The sequence below is a fragment of the Egretta garzetta genome, unplaced genomic scaffold (assembly GCF_000687185.1).
Source record: "Egretta garzetta isolate BGI_Z169 unplaced genomic scaffold, ASM68718v1 scaffold17, whole genome shotgun sequence".
NCBI classification, from domain to species: domain Eukaryota; kingdom Metazoa; phylum Chordata; class Aves; order Pelecaniformes; family Ardeidae; genus Egretta; species Egretta garzetta.
The window spans coordinates 51,245-68,372 of record NW_009260136.1 but is presented as its reverse complement, the minus strand read 5'-3'; the positions used below and the strand labels follow the sequence as shown (position 1 = coordinate 68,372).

Below are 17,128 nucleotides of genomic sequence, written 5' to 3'. Positions count from 1 at the left end.
GCTGCCCCGACAGAGGTACCTGCAGGCAGAGAGGGCTGAGGTCAGTGCCCTGGAAAGGAAGAGGAATGTTCTCTGCTGCCTCATCACCCGCATCCTCAAGGTGGAGAAGCAGCTCCACAGTGACAACCTGGTGTTCCGGGTATGGAGGGCTCGAGGGGCAGAGAGGGGCTGCATCTCCGGCGCCAGGAGGAGAAGCCGCATGTCTTGGAATACGTCTCTGCTGAGCCCACAACACCTCTTGGGGGCCAAGCACAGATGGTTTTCCAGAGCAGGCTGCCAGAGGTATCTCTGGATGAGGACAGCATAGACTGCCTGTATTGGTAGGAATGCATGTCACCAGGTGTGGAGGGGTGTGCATCTCCACCTTGCATGGACATGATACATTTCTCCGCGACAGGTTGAATCCTGGCATAGGAAGGTCGGAGCAGTTTCTCATGGCAATGCTGCAGATGCCAATGGGGCACACGCTTAGTCCAGAGGAGGCAAAGCTGCTCATGAACCAGACAGTACAGCAGGTCCAGGATACTCTGAGCATCCCGGATGATGTTGCTCGGCACCTCCTTATGCACTGCAGGTGGAATGTGGATTTTTTGATCCAGTGCTATGTGGAGAACCGTGAGACCCTACTTATCTCCTCGGGGCTGCAAGTGCAGGATGCCCAGCCTGCCCCGAGCCCAGGAACCCACTGCCCAGTCTGTGTGAACCAGCTGTGTCCCACTGAGAAGCCACCAACCCTCTGTTGCATGCACTACTGCTGCAAGGTGAAGGTCCTGCGGTCTTTGGCTCCTGTAATTTGGTAGGGAATTGCTGCTGCCCAGTTGGTGGCAGTTGTTTGGCTTTATCTGAATCTGTTATAAGGTGATTTTCACAGAACTCATACGTTCTCCTCTTTTCTCAGCTCCCTTGTTTGTTGTGATCCTTTAGCTCCTGATTAGTCTGTTCCCATTTTGTGCTTTTTGAGTACTTTATCCACTGTTTGTGGTGGTTTTGTGCACCCTCTGCTGGGTGGGGAGGGCTTCAAGGGTCACATAACCCAGGTGGTGTGGCCCCTGTTTAGCTCTGATCTCTCCTCTTCTGCCTTCACAGCCCTGTTGGAGAGAGTATCTCACAACTCGCATTGAACAGAACATGGTTGTCAACTGCACCTGTCCTATATCTGAGTGCCGTGCACAGCCAACTACAGCCTTCATTTGCTCCATTGTTTCCTCTGAGGAGATTATAGCCAAGGTGAAGTAGGAGAGGTGGTTACTGGGTGTCCAAGCTCTGTTTCATTTTGGTCAGCACTAGCAGATCTTGCTGCTGCTTTTCTCCTTCCCATTACTAAGACTGGCAGTGTGATAACTGAGGCAGACCGGATTTCTGCCCAGTGGTGTCTGTTGTCTCTGATGATGTTCAATACCAGCTATTCAGGAAAGCATAACATTAGCAAAAGAGCATAGTGGTGTTTCCCCTAAATGTGTCACCAGCAAACAACACTTCAGGTGCATCCTTTGTTGAGGACCAGGTGAGGGCTGTGGTAGCAGCTTGTGACAAGTATCCTCAGCTGGTGTGCTGGAAGCAGCTGTAAAAATCTAAGACAAATGAACAGTGATTCAGTCAGATACAGAGCCCAGAGGCGCCAGACCCCAGTGGTAAGGCCTAACTGTGCAGTTTCTCTGCCTTAAATCTCCTTCCTGGCTTCTTATTACAGTATGAGAAAGCCCTCCTCAGAGGCTATGTTGAGTGCTGCTCCAACCTGACATGGTGCACCAACCCTCAGGGCTGTGATCAGATCCTCCTTAAGGATGGACTTGGTTATGGGGCAGCCTGTTCCAAGTGTTCCTGGATATCCTGCTTCAACTGCAACTTCCCAGAGGTGAGGCTGAGCTGAATCACAACACTGTCTTGGGTTTGGCACACACCATTCTGCTTTTGTGTGGTTGACTGGCACTCTCTTTCAGGCCCATTATCCTGCTAGCTGCAGCCACATGTCTCAGTGGGTGGATGATGATGGGTACTATGAGGGAATGACAAGCGAAGCCCAAAGCAAACATCTGGCTAAGCTCATTTCAAAGCACTGCCCAAGCTGCCAGGCTCAGATAGAGAAAAATGAGGGGTGCCTGCAGTGAGTATCTATTTTCATTTGCTACTGGAGATGGGAGAGGGCAAAGACATACAGTTAGATCCATTGTGCTTTTTTTTTTTTTTGACTGTGGAGTAAGAGTCTGTGGAGTAAGAGTCTGTTTTACAGCTTTAAAGGAATGAGTGATTGCTTTTAATTCCTAGGAAAAACAAAATGTTTCCCAGCATTCAGAGTTAAATCCATTGATAACTCTGTAGTAGAACCACAACTCATTTTGCAGTATCTTTTTATAGTGCACACTTGTCTGCTCTCAGAATCTGCTATAGATGTACGGAGGTACAGGTTAGGGGAGCAGATATCTTGGGACCATTTTTTCTTTCATGCTCACCTATTTCTGTAACTTTAAGCAATTTTATTTTAACTGCCTCTCTTGAATTGGCTTGGATCTCTGGCGGCTTTTTACATGATGGGGGAATTACCTCCGGCTTTGAGGCCAGGGCTTAGGAGTTGCCATTTGTTTCTTTCTTGCACTGGCACAGCCCTTAGTGCCCAGCTGTGATTTGTCCCCACATGTTGTGTGGCCCTAGGGCTGTGCAGTACCTTTCTGCACTGTGGAGTACTGCATTACTGAGGGAAGAGGTGAGGTGCTCATGTGGATCTTGCTCCAAACTGTGGAATGCTTTGTTTATTCTGCAAGTACTTGGTAAGTTGGTACTGTGAGACTGTGCTGCAAATTTGCCCAGCTCATTTTCAGAGACATGGTGGCTGGTTTTAAGCATCATCTGCTTCCAGGAAAGGCTTTAAAAAAATATATGCAGGGAAATGCATAGTAGTGAGTGAATGGGAGTGCAGGGTTGTATGCTCCAGCCCTGTGATGTAGGGGAGCACGGGGAGGGACTATCTACAAGTGGCTGTTAGGACTGAGTGATTCCCATTGTTGTTCTCCTATCATGCAGTATGACATGTGCAAAGTGTAATCATGGCTTCTGTTGGCGTTGTCTCAAGCCCTGGAGGCCAACTCATAAGGATTATTACAACTGCTCTGCTATGGTGAGTGGTTTGCTATATTGCAGTGGTTCTTGCTTGTGTTCAGATGCACCTGGCCTCTCAGAGAGAGGGTGAGGATCTCCACTTGTGCCCTTTACTCTGGACTTCGTGCACTTGCCAGTAATATTGATAATATTGTCAAAGTCTGTATATGTGGTAGCCTTTTCCAGGCAACCCTGGTACTTGAGGAAAATTGCTACAGGTTACTTTGCCTTTCCTTTCAGGTGAGTAAAGCAGCTTGGCAGGAGAAGCGTTTTCAGGATTACAATGAGAGATGCACCTTTCATCATCATGCAAGGGTAAGGCTTCCTCCTTCCTTTGCAGATGCTGACTCTGTTGTCTTAGTCCTGGTGAGCAGGATGGTTTCTGTTGTGTCTCAATGTATTTCATCTGAAGCTGAGAAGTAGGCTTCGGATCCACATTGGGATACCTGCTCATTTCACCCTTGCTCTGACGCAATGGGTAGTTCTTGGCTGGCTTGCTTCTACTGACTGTTGTGGAAACTGAACACCTAACTTGTGGTGTTCACGTGCTCAAACTGATGCAGTACTTGGAAGCAATGGTGACTAAAGGCTGAACTCTGTCTAGACCTGAGATACTGTAAAAGGTTGAAGTGATGGCACAGTAGAGATGTCATAGTTGGATATAGTAAATGCTTTCCTGCTGTCTGCATCTTCTGGGATGGCACTTCAGGATGCTTAGCAATTACCTGTGTGGAAGGTGCTCTTTTTTTTTTTTTGATCTTGCAGAGCTTGACACTGACTTTTTTTTTTCTTCCTGTGGTTATTGCAGGAATTTGCCATGAGTCTGAGGAACAGGGTTTCTTCCATCAGTGAGATGCCAAAAATTAGGACTTTGACCTTTGTTCTTGATGCCTGCAAAGTCCTGGAACAGGCACGGAAGGTAAGGCTGGATGAGGTTTAAGTCTAATTCTGTTGGTGTGTTTTATGCCTTTCTTAAAGTAAGGAGACGCCAACCTTGCTCTACTCCAAATGGGAGGGATGGGGACGGACAGATGATGATGACAGAAAAACCTTGAGGGGAGGAATAGCATTAGGACAAGGGAAGAGCTCATGTCTGCCTTTCCCTGCTCTCTGAGTTTGGGCTCTGTCTGCAGCATTCCTCGCAGTCAGGTCATAGGATTGGAGCTTAGCTCAAGTTGATACCATGGAATCAGCACAAGGATCTATATTTAGGGTTCATTCCAATTTGAAATGCCACAGTGGTGGTATTTACCTTTAGAAAACTCTCCTGTTGCTGTGTTACAGTTAGGACGTCCCTCTTGATGTTCATGTTATGATTTTCCTTTCTTAACTTAATTTCATGAGCCGTAGCTGTCTTGGGAGCACTGAGTTACATACTGCATGCCCTGATAGACACATTATGAAGGATTTGCAGTGCAGCCACTGGATGTGTGCAGTAAGCCTGTGACAGCATAAGTCTGCAATGTCTTCTATTCCCTGAAACATAGTCTTAATTTTGAGAGAGGCATGTGGAAGAAGGGTGTCTGACCCTGTTCTGTCTTCAGTATGGTAGCCCAGTGTTTGCCAGGATATGTGTCACTGTTGCTTGCTACTGCTGGCTTTTCTGGCCCACTTCTTTAAATGGAAACAGTGATCCTATTTCCTGCTAAGTGCCTTTAGGGCTCATTCATTCATAATAGGAGCTTGTCGATTGTTGCAATGCCTTTGTTGTGGCTCTTGGTGCTGTGTAGCACCATGTCTACTTCCCTTTGGGCTCACATCTCTCAGTTCATTGCTACTTGAGTTCAACCTGGGGTGCCCAGCAATGTGTAGACTCTGTGTGCTGGTTGTTGTGACTGATCAGCAGGCACAGTCAAACTTGTTATGCATTTACAGTCTGCATTCTTGTGATGGTTTGCAGGTGGGAACAGTCAGTTATTTCAGATTTCAGTACAAAATACTTACACATCCATTTCCAATCCTACGAGTATCTCTAGGCAGCCTGGCACTGCTGTCACTTCATGACATAATGGTTCACTGGGCTATCACCACAGACCAGAAGCACTGCCAGGCTTCTCTCAGCCACCGATACATAATGAAGTCTGGAAGGGTTTGATGCTACTCTCTTCTTGCCCTGAAGCTGAAGGAGGATGCTTACAGTATGATCTGTACTGCTCCAGGTGCTGGCCTACTCCTGTGTGTACAGCTACTATAACCAGGACACTGAGAGCATGGATACTGTGGAACAGCAAACTGAAAGCCTAGAGCTGCACACTAATGCTCTGCAAATCCTTCTGGGTAAGTCCCACAGCCTCTCCAAAGTAGAGACTACCATTCGCAGCTGTCCGGTTCAACGGATGGCAGCTCTGTAGTGGGGCAATAGCATACATGCCAGCACCCAGATGGTGTCTCTCACTTCTCCCCGCCCATTTTTGCCTTTTGATGTAATTTCTGGGAAGCCCACTGAAGCTGTTTGGCTGCCGGTGGAGATTGATGCAGTAAAGAGCAACATGTTCCCTTCTGAAAGAGGAATATATGTGCACATAAGACCTAAGTAGCTGTGACTGGCTTCATACTTAGAGCCAAGGAATCAGTCTCTGCTTAGGAGTGTGGGAAGCAGCATGACTTTGTTGGCCTTGAATTGCAGAGGAAACCCTGCTGCAGTACCAGGACCTGGCCTCTTCTCTTCAGCTCCTGAAAGCAGAGCATTTCAGTGCTGGTTTGGAGTTGGTACACCAGATCAAGAAGCGTCTCTTTGCAATTCTCTGGCACTCCACACAGGTGAAGTCCACATGCCCATTAGTGGCTGGTCTTGCTCTGGTCTGGTTTGATCTTGGGCAAACCTAGAAAGGGGCTTGATCAGCTGAGAGGATAGCCTCTCAGTGCTGTGTGTATGTAGGGAAGGGGTTTGCAGCACAAAACATCCCAATCACATACTCTCTTTCTCTTCTGGCTGTTCTTCCATGCTAGCAGGATTTCCATGTTGGGCTCCAGACTTTGGCAGATCCTGGTCAGAGAAAGGTGGAACTGTCAAATGTGCCTACTTCAGCCCCTGCCTGTATAGGGTGAGTTTTCTTAGCTGGGTAACAAGGAAAGGTGGGTGAGTGCAGACAAAAAGCAGGTGACCAGCAGTTTTCTGCTGATCTTGCTGACATACAAAAGAATTAATAAGATACACTTGTTACTTGCATACTGTGTTGTGGTTTGAGAGAACAATGTAAGTGACATTAGTGGTGTAGGGAGACCAGCAAAACCTCCGCTTGGAGGTTTGGTATGATGACCTTGATGAAGAAAACTTTGAGTCAGATAACCTTGATTGTGACTCCTACTTTGATGATGATGATGCCTATGACTAGAAGTGGGCTGTCACCCAGCCTGCCAGCCTGGACCTCTGCCTCTACTCTGTCTTGACCAGTTTTTATTAGTATCTTTCCTCAAAGACAGTGAGGAGCTCTCAGGCAGAATGAAGAGACATTTCCTCTGGGGGCTACTTGCTTAGTGACAGAGACTGAGCAATATGCAGAAACATTGCTCTGGACAGATGGGCTGTGTTATTGTGGCCAGCTCTCTCAGAAAGACATCTCCTTGCCTTTCTCCCTTGCCTCCATTTCTGCTCATAAGTATCTAATGCAGCTATGGTTAAGAAAGCTCCATCACTGGATATGGAAGTTGCTCTCCCTGATACTCCTGGGTTTCTGTGGAGAGTTGCACTCTTTCTTCAGAGGTGTATCAGAGATCTAGGAGGTGTCTAGATGAGAGAAGCAGAACATACATGGGGGAAATGGAAGGGCCTGATACCTATTTTAAGAAGGGAATGGAGAAAAGGTGACACAGCTGTAAAATAGTGTGTTGAGAGGTGAAATGGATGGTTTGTTGTTTCCCTGTCCTAGAGTACTGAGCTGGCAGGTGTTAAGTATGATTGGAAGGTGATGAGTTCAAAACAAAGTTGATTCCTGTATGACACTATTTGAAAAAAGAAGCACAACTGGCATCTGCTATCCTGGTGTGACCAATCCCCTCTGACAGCTGCTGTGTTTCCAGGAGCTGAACAGGGTGCTGAGTGTTGCAAGAAAGAATGACAACTGAGTCAAGAGACACTGTTTCAGGGTTTCTGGTCTCATTTCAATGAGGCTGTGACACCAGAGCTGGTGGCAGACTGCAGCTTGTTGGCCCAGTCACACAGGTGGCGCTCTGACACAGCCCTGTGCTGCATGCATGGACAAGGCCATTTAGTCACCTTCTCCTAGGTGCACCTGCATGGCTGCTGTGTCCCTGAGGCATGGCTTTTGATGGGGATGCTGAGGTGATGGTAGTAGGGAGGACAAGGGTGGTGTGTGGCTGGGTTGTGGTTGCTGCTCACAGCTGGGGCTCTGCTCTGATGCTCTCCTCCTCAATAGGCCAAAACGTACCATCTTGTGTGACTCCCCCAACACAGATGAAGGTGGCAAAGTGGTTGAAGATGAGTATGAACCGCAGTGGCAGGAAGACTATGATGATGATGATGACCTTGATGAAGACAACTTTCTGTTTGATGATGAGTCAGATAACCTTGATTGTGACTCCTACTTTGATGATGATGATGCCTATGACTAGAAGTGGGCTGTCCCCCAGCCTGCCAGCCTGGACCTCTGCCTCTACTCTGTCTTGACCAGTTTTTATTAGTATCTTTCCTCAAAGACAGTGAGGAGCTCTCAGGCAGAATGAAGAGACATTTCCTCTGGGGGCTACTTGCTTAGTGACAGAGACTGAGCAATATGCAGAAACATTGCTCTGGACAGATGGGCTGTGTTATTGTGGCCACCTTTCTCAGAAAGACATCTCCTTGCCTTTCTCCCTTGCCTCCATTTCTACTCATAGGTATCTAATTGAGTTAGAAAATCACAGTCCAGGTGCAAAGTGAGGACTGCTTGCCACCTCTTAAAGGACTTTTCAGTGTCCTTGGGCATGCTATCCCCAAGGACTGGGCACAGGTGAATGTGGCATCTGTCCTAGCATGGCACTGTCTAATCCAGCCAGTGACTAGAAATACTGTAAAGCGACATGTTTACACTCAAGTCAAAGACTCCCATCTGGAGCTGGTGTGCTCCAGATGCATGTGGTTCAGTGCATTCCTCTAGCTGAGTGGGACAGCTTTTTTGCTGTTTGTTGGAGTTGTCTTCTCTGCTATGAAACAGGATGGGCTGCTATGGGTGACACAAGTCTGCAGGACTGTTTAAGTGTATAAATGTATGCACGCACACACATGAGATATATATGCAGAGGTTGTTCAGATAATGCTTTACCTTTGCAAAAAAGAAAATCCTGAGGAACAAGGGTTGAAAAAAGTTCTGTTTAAAAAAGAAAGACTTCTCTTTGAGCACAAGCCTCCTGGTTGTCTATGGGGAACATGGGTGTGAAGGGGGGGCAGGACATTCTCAAGTGGGGAGGATGTGACCTGAATGTGCTCATCCCAGGAGTTATTTGTGAAATAGGTGTGGGTTTGGGATTGTCATGCATGTCACACAGTCTGCCCTACAAAGTGGCTTTTCCTTCCTAGGCAGTTCAGGGAACAGAAAGAGGTATGGGGAGGGATGGGAGAGGGCAGGAGACCAGAACACACAGATGGGTCTGGTATATCTGGGAGCAGGTGCAAGGCAGAATGCCTGCATGTTGATAAAGGTGGTAACATCTGGTGACTAGCAGGAGACAGATGTGGGACTGCTATCAGGGCTTGAGGGGTGATGTGGAGGCTTGTGGGATTGCTTTGGATTTGGCTCTTCTCAGGCCTTGGGTGTCATCTGGGAGGGATGTGGAGTTGTTACAGGATGCTGGGCAGGGGACAGCCGCCAGAGAGAGAGGACTGATTTTTTTTTTTTTCCACTCCCCCCCTCCCCCCCATGCTCCTAGTCCTGTGTGGTTCACATGGTACCAGAGGCTGTCATGGTGGAAGTCCCAGTCCTGCTCCCCTATGTGGCAAATAGGTTCCCTGTTCCACAACCAGGGAGTGACACCTCTCTGGGCCTTTTCTTCAGGGCCACTATGGGGAGAGATGTGGTGGGGATGCCCAGACAGCCTCATATTCCCAGGATAACAAGTCCTTGCAGGCACCGGCTGAATTCTGCAGGTTGTTTTGCACTGTCTGTCAACCACGTAGATGGTAGAGTTCCTTATGTGGAGAGTAATGCCTAGAGTACTTCATCCACTGTCTCCTGACTGCCTGCTTATAACCCAAAAAGTCAGAAGGATTGTGAGGCCCTGCTTTCATGGATGGTATTTGTACTGAAAATCAAGATCAAGCCTTGATCTTCTGCTCTGTGCGAGGATTCTAGGTAAGTGTTAAAAAAAAAAAAAAAAATTGGTATCTCACTGGCAACTGGACAATGGCTTGAGTTGCACAACATTTATGCTAGACCTCTGATGTGTCTTCCTTCACAGAACCAGACTAGAGTCAACAGTGTCTTTTTTCCCTATTTTTTTTCCCCTGAGCCTGTTCACTTGGCTACAGTTTTGCTGGACAGTAAGTAGGGACAGTGGGAATTTCATTGATATATTCAGGTACATCAATCACTGGGTGATGCAGCATTTGGCTATTGATCACACACAAATTACATATTCCTTTTCCAGGCTAGGTAAAGCCAGTTGATTCTGTTGGTAGATAAGATTATGCAGCGTGATTACCAAGTTCCCTTTTATTCCCTATCTACTATCCCTTCTACCTCCATTACTTCCAGATTTCCCTAGATCATGAAAAGCCATAAATGTAATTTATTTACAGTCAAATGACTTTGCACATAACTTGCAAAAATAGGTACAATATCTGCAGGTGTGCTACCTGCCCACGTTCCTTTTTTTTGTTCCTTCCTTTCCTCCTTCTTTCCTTCCCTTTTTTCCCTTCCTTATTTCCCTCTGCCCTCACTGTACTTCCTTCTTCCTTTTTCTCCTTCTAGCCTTCCTTTACTTCTTTCTACTTCCTACTTCCTCCTTTCTTTATTGCCCTCTGTCCTCGCTTTATGTACTTACATACTTCAATTCCCTTTTTCCTGCCCTCCTGCCTTCTTGACTTTATGCTTTCCTATATTCCTCCTTGCCTGTGTGCCTACTCGGAATACATGCTTAGCCTCACTACTGGTTGGACTTGGGGGGCTCTTGAACTGCAGAAGCCTCATCACTGTTGGGCTGCCAGGTTTGGCTTCACTGAATACACAGAAGGTAGAAGCAAGGGCAGATTATTTGTGAGGTTTACAGAGACATTGCCAACACATGTAGGAAGGGAATTATAAAAGTCAAAGGTCACTTTTCACTGGTAAAATTTCCCCTCAGGCCTCCAAGCCTGCTACTAGATTCTCCAGGAGTGATGCAGTACCCACAGTGGTGGAAGATAGAATTAGGGACTGCTCAAGTCTATTAGAGATGCGTAAGTCAATGGTATCAGCTAGGATGCGTCCGAGAGCACGGAAAAAGCTGGCAGATGCCATGAGACCATATGCTTTCAGTGACTGGGAAAAAGCAGACAGTATATATTACTAAGAAAGACAATCCAGGAAATGAGGCTAATCAGCCTCACCACAGTCCTTGGAAAAGGTATGGAACTGCATATTGGTTGGACCAAATTGCCACCTTGTCTGATGATGCTAAAAAATTGATAGGTCAGCAAGACTGTATTGAGAAAATTTAGAAAATTGTGGATTGCTCCAGGAGGAAGGGAAAAAGAAAGTTCCATCAATTTGGGACCCAAAAGCAGTCACAGTGGTTCCATAAGCAGTTTGTGGTCAGAGCCCAGTCTTGGAATGGAAGATTTCTGCTCCAAATGTCATCTTTCTCAGACTTAGTGACTGCAGGAAGGAAGAATCTTTGCATTGGACTAGATTGCCATGTCAGGGCAATGAAATTGCAAATTCTGAAAAGGTCAAAATTAGTAACAACTGGAGTGAATGTTATGGGGGCATTCCCTACGTCATTAGTGCCATGAAAAGCAAACATCTACCCAATGATGGACTTCCTATCACTGGGTAGACAGGAAATTCAAGTTAAGATCTACCAACGCAGTCAAATTGAGAGTTATTCATACATATTAGTGGGTATGGCCCTGCAGATCAGCTATGGAATTTCAGTTGTTAATGGATGGGGTTATGGTCATTAAGGTTAGGGCCTTAGTTGGTTAGTAGATTTACAGTTAGGGATTTCTTTGTGGAGTATGGTGGAAATGTGATTCTTGAGTAGCATGAGAGGCAGAGAGTTCCTAGCACTGAGCGTATGGCCATGATTGTGGCTGCTGTGGTCATTTCTTGTTTAATAAGTTTGTCAATTTAGGCAGAAAGCCTGTTAGTGGAGGAAGTCCTGTACTTGATAGAGGATGTGAGGTTTACATAGATATTCTTTGAAAGCTTTGGTCTGTGGCATATAGCTGACGGTTTTGAGAGACTCTCAGAATAGTATTTCTTTTCTACGAGTGATTAACAGACCTTGAATAATTTCCTTAAGACACAAGGAACTGGCAGACGCCAAGATGAGACTCATAAAACCTTGAGCCTTGCCAAGCAGTTACAAACTCTAGCTGGTTTGTGTCCCTTAGGTGAACTAAGTTCATTATAATATTAATAAAATGATAAAAGATCCACCCTCGGGTAGAGAAAGCCCCTACTAATGAAAGCCCCCTCCTCACAGACTGTGTGGAGAAAAAAAAAATGCTGTAACTTTAAGTGGAGCTGCGACACCATAGAACCAGTAACAATGACAGTGACTAAGTGTAAGTGACAACTGTGGCTTAGAACATATAAATACTTACCGTGTGTTAATTAAAGATGTGCTTGATTTGTGGAAGGTTGCACCCAGTACTGCAAATAAAGAATGTCTGCTTTCCAGTACTGCAGTCCTAGAAAGACTTTTTGCACAGCTTTTACCGTATCACTGCTAGGAAGAGTAAAATTAACATTACTGGTATATTTACTTTAAAGGATTAACTTTGTTCATGAAGTTATTACGATTGATAGTTTTAGAAATTTTTGTTGTGCTGAGGGGACGAAATATTGTGGCAGTTATTAGAAAGTATTAGTAGAGAATTATCATGGAGAATTTGAGGCTGTAGATAAGAATTATAAATGGGAAATGGATGAGAAATGTTCTTCAGCCTTCTAGGGCTATGGTGGTTTATAATGTTGCATTAAGGTAGGAAGAGAATAGCAATGTGAGGAATTTAATTATTGTTAATAGTAGTAGACCAGTAATTAGAGATGAGCAGTGAAGTACTTTTGGGAATCAGAAATGTAATGGGACTAGCAGTAGTTTGATTGCAGTCGGTAATGTCAGCAGATGGGTGTATTTTTGGTGATCTCTCATTGGCTAGTAGCTCAAGAATTGGTTAATACTTGAAAAGCAGAGTAAAGCTGAGGCTGCTGCTTTTACTAGGGCATATTTCATTAGAGCGTCAATGCCTCATTGGTGGTGGCATTTTCACACTAGTTTCCCTTAGTGGCTATTAATTTTAATGGATATGAATTTCTAGTCTTGTTCAAGATTTGATTCAGTGGTTGCTTGAAATCATAATGTTTGTTTATAGCCTTAAGCTTAGGGAGGGGATTAATTATGCTTGTGGGCACATCAGTAGGGGAAAAGTTTAAACCGTCATTTTCGGGGAATGGGCCCAATAGCTTATCGACAGAACCTACTAAAACATAAGCTAGAAGAAGTATGGAGAATTTTGGGTGCTTCTATCTAGGTTCTATTTTTGCTTTTCTAAATCTTAATTTGGAAACAAGAAAGCTGCTATAGTGTTATGTTATAAGTTACGTTAGAGATGCTTTACTTTCTTCAGTAACGACATAGGCATAATAGTTACTCTGATGTCACAGGCAGGAAGGTTTTCCTGAGGGTTTGTATGAGATGACTCTAGGGTAATGGCGGAAAAAGAACGAAATTTCATAAGAAGCTTGAGGTAGATATTTGTAGCCAAAATCACTGGAAATAACATTGTTAGCATTTTGCCTCAGTGACCCTGGATAGCGGATTAGAATAATAGTGTACTAATCAGTGTGATATTTGCGTATTAAACTAAGAAGAACAGGGTGACTAGCCCTGCAGTAGTCTACATTGAAACCTGTTACTACCTCGGATTCATCTTCCAAATGGTCTCCTTAATGAATAGCTTTAATCTGTTAGCTCGACTGGTTTTGGGATGGCAAGTTTAAATTTACTTTTAGGTTTTTATTTTAGTTTTTCTTATTGCTAAACCATGATACAAGAGATAAGAGTTTATCCTTGTTCTTTTTTGGTTGAATTTTTCATTACTATCATAACTTTCCTTTATCATACAAATCTGTATTGCGCTGATGGTCTTTATTTCCTATATTTTCTGGAAAAAATGTTTTAGATTGTTCATAATTTCCAGTTGTAGTTTGGCTGAGTTAGAGGTGGATTTAAAGAAAAGCTCGTGGATGCTGGTATTTTTCAGTTATAAGGTAAATGATTGGTGAATAACATTTGGGTGAATTTTTACCAAATATAGAACAGGCTTCTCTGTGTTTTGGGGTGAATCCAAATCCTTAGCATTTTAAAAGTTTGTGCTTTTATTTCTCCAGTAGATACTTTGGTAATCAAGATTTAGGGCTGAATGAACACTTAGGATTCCAAACCATCATGATATTTACATGACATCCCAAGCATGTAAAAGGCCACAGTTACCTCTCCATTTCCTGGGGAATATCCAGAAGGAGCTGTATGTTTTCTATGCTCTTGAACTTGTTCCTAAACAGAGTATCTGAAATCACAGCATCAAAGCTTTCTGAAGGCAACGGCAATGCTGCAGAATACAGGCAGGTCTTTACATCCGACTGTGAAAAATGAACACCAGCTATGCTCCCATTCACCTTACAAAACTGTCTGCCAGCTCTTCTGTGGGATATACACCCAGATTCATAGCTGCTTCTGTAATTATCCTTGCAAACGGCACTACAAAGCCAATGCAGACTGGGAAGAGAAAATTACATGAGAGTGTGGTTTATCTTGCAGATTGCCTGGTGATGTGTGCCCCAACAGCATGACTCCCTTCAGAGGGGACTGCATGGGTCCAAACTAACCTTGCTTCTCAACACACAGTACATCTTTACAAGCAAAATGCAAAAGAAGAGTTAAGCTTGCAACCTACTTTACTTAGGCTAGAATGGCAAGGAACTACATGTTGAATTCCTCTCCATCCCTTCCCCCAAGAATCCAGTTACAGCCAGAATCACTTGGATTCTTTTGGAGCTAGTGTATTTGAAGTATCTTCCCAGACTTTCTGTGTCTTGGGAATAGTCAGTTTTCTTGACAGCACTGCACTGGTTGAAGAGCAGCCACATACCACGCTGTACACTGGCCAGAGCGCAGCCAGCATGTGAAAGGATGAGACTATAGGTTCTCCATCCCTCAGGATGCTCAAAACTCGACTGGACAAGGCCCTAAGCAATCTGACCCAGCATTGCTGCTAGCCCTGCTCCGAACAGATGGCAGGACTAAAGAGCTCCAGTGGTCCCTTCCCACCTAAACCCTGCTGTGATTCTATGCCAGCCTTTCCAGAACTGGCTGAAGAGGGTTCTTGGACCATCCTTGGAGCAACACTTGCAGCACAACAATTTTATCTACAAATGGAAGGACAAGTTATCTACAGTCCTTCTCAAAACATTAGAAATAACAGCTTTGACCAGTAACAAAGGTGCCAATTACTTGTTCAGTATTAGAAAAGCCTGACATCAAAGTACCTTCCATTATCTTAGAAACCAAGCCCAATCACAGCTTTTAAGTAACAAATAAAGCTGTATATATTCTTACAAAAAAGAAATAATATTTCTTACGATTCTGGTAAGAAATAAATATTGCAAGGTAAAAAAAAAAGCATGCTTTATGAACCATGCACAAGAAAAACCAGCCAGCTTTCATCTGTCGTTAGTTTCATAAAGGACTAATTTATATTCAGGCTTTGAGGTCCAGAATAAGGTAATAAAATTACTACCTTCTCCCCATAAGAGCTCATGAACTGAGAGCAAACAGATTCCCTCTTCCAGGAGAAAGGCATCATCATTTAAAATACTCCTACTGCAAAACATTAACAATTCAATGCCAAGCTTAATGAGTCCCACTATTACTATTTTGGTCCATTTAAGTTATAGGCAACATTTTATCTGGCTTTGTCCTTGCTATGTTCCCATAAGACACAAACAACTCTCACATGGTATCTACTCTTTGTGACATTCACAAGTTTACCAAACTTCTAATGCCAGACAACTACTGCCCCTGTCTGATGATTATTATTTTCATTGTCTTCTCCTTAGTTTATTCTTGCCAAAGATTGCGGGTAGGGTGGGGAGAATAAATAATTATCCATTCACTTACACTACAGAGTCACTAGTCAGCTATTTGTTGAGTACACTTCCCCAAGACGACATACATTACCTGCATAATCCCAGAACCACAAAAAATTTCAACAGACATAAAGCTTCTGTGAAAGGTAAGTAACTCAATCTTATCCACCAGGCCTGCAGTCCTAATATTTACATCTACACCCTCTGTGAATCAGCAACCCTGTAACAGGCTTCCTGTTCAGAGAAAAAGAGAAAAGTCATTTAAATGACAAACACCTTTCCAGTAATGGACTTTGGCATAACTGTGGGACAGATTTGTCCTGATGCAACTACAAGCCATCTTGCAAAGGTCCTGCCACAATTTGGCAGCTTCCAGCAGTATCGTTCCTAGCCCACACGTAGGATCCAGCACAAAGGCACCTGCCTACAAAAATAAAGGGGTTATTGCATGCCAAGCAAGACAGACACCTCTCCCAGGACAAAGCTTACTCCGGGACATACAAATCACCTATGCGCTCCCAATAAACTCAGTGTAGGTAACAATAATCACTGGTTTACCAAGCCAAACTTGCTTGTAAGAGAAGATAGGCAGAAATAAAATATAATTAATAATATACTAAATAATAATATACTAAATATAATTTTAAAAGGCATCAATAGTTTCCCTAAAGAAGATGCATTTATGCATCTAGCCTTGAGGTGACATTAAGGGGGAAAAAATGATGTGTAGACTGCAGAGAGATATTGGTACCAAATTAATCTATGGAAAACATTGCACTTGTTTCTGTTTTCCCTTGGGAGAACAACCCCAAACAAGGTTTGAAGCTTGGACAGTGAAAATATCTTGCCGTTTATACATAGTCGTAGACGTACATACATACGTCTCTGCTGAGAAGGACCCGCAGATATCTGGTAGAACAGCAGGTGGCAGTGCAGGCTTGTAAGGCAAACTCTGTCCAGATGCATTAGAGGATGAGGCATTAAAATCACCACAGTTCTTCAAAGCTTCCAGCTCCGATGAGCAGCAAACCCCCTTCATCTTTGCCATGAACATTCACTTCGCAGTGATTTCAGCCAGGGATGCTGTGGCCCAAACAACTGTTAACCACAGTCCTGCTGTTTTGATATAATCTCTGTTTTCCAATGGAAGCCTGCAGACAGCAAAAATTCAATCCAAGTTAATGAATTGTACAACCACCCAGAAAAGACTGACTCCATCATGAAATTGCATGTTTGTTTTAGTCTTAAGCCATTATAAAAGCCATTAGGTGCTGCCACACCAGCCCTCCTGCATTTCTTTTCCCTCCTGCTGCATACTTTCTGCATTTCAGTGGTCTTCCCTCCATCTCCTGGCTAGTACTTCAGCACAGCTGCTCTAGCAATTGCTCCCATCTCCTCTACATGTGGTGACATATTGCCAAAAAAGGTATGATGCCCTTGGAGGTAGTATATTGCATGTTAATAACCCCATGCACTGTTATCTGTTGTTCATATTGCAATGTCCTGTGTTCATATGTCTGAAGGGTTCTGGAGGAATACGTTCTCCTCATATGTAGGACATAAATAAACCAGTGATTCCAAATTCATGCTAGCTTTGTGTTCACAGATTTTACCTTTCTTTTGTCTCTAAACAAATTCTAATTTTATGACAAAGACTTGTTTTTAAAGTATTTTCCTTTCCTACTTCAGAGTTAAAAGAAATATTTAGTCCACCACCAAGGATTGCAAAGTGCAGCAAGGGCGAC

The 17,128-nt window shown here is 44.2% G+C and overlaps 1 protein-coding gene across 1 annotated transcript; it reads left to right on the top strand.

Annotated features, from left to right (window-relative positions):
- Positions 1-141: 141 nt before the first annotated feature.
- On the top strand, positions 142-7,702 carry LOC104128789 (cullin-9). The gene is made up of 12 exons (XM_035897069.1): positions 142-320; positions 398-761; positions 1,087-1,227; positions 1,691-1,855; positions 1,941-2,104; positions 3,019-3,112; positions 3,334-3,408; positions 3,902-4,012; positions 5,253-5,370; positions 5,720-5,853; positions 6,043-6,137; positions 7,470-7,702. Exons 1-12 carry the CDS (start codon positions 142-144, stop codon positions 7,663-7,665), a joined length of 1,836 nt encoding a protein of 611 aa, XP_035752962.1. The 3' UTR covers positions 7,666-7,702.
- Positions 7,703-17,128: the final 9,426 nt, after the last annotated feature.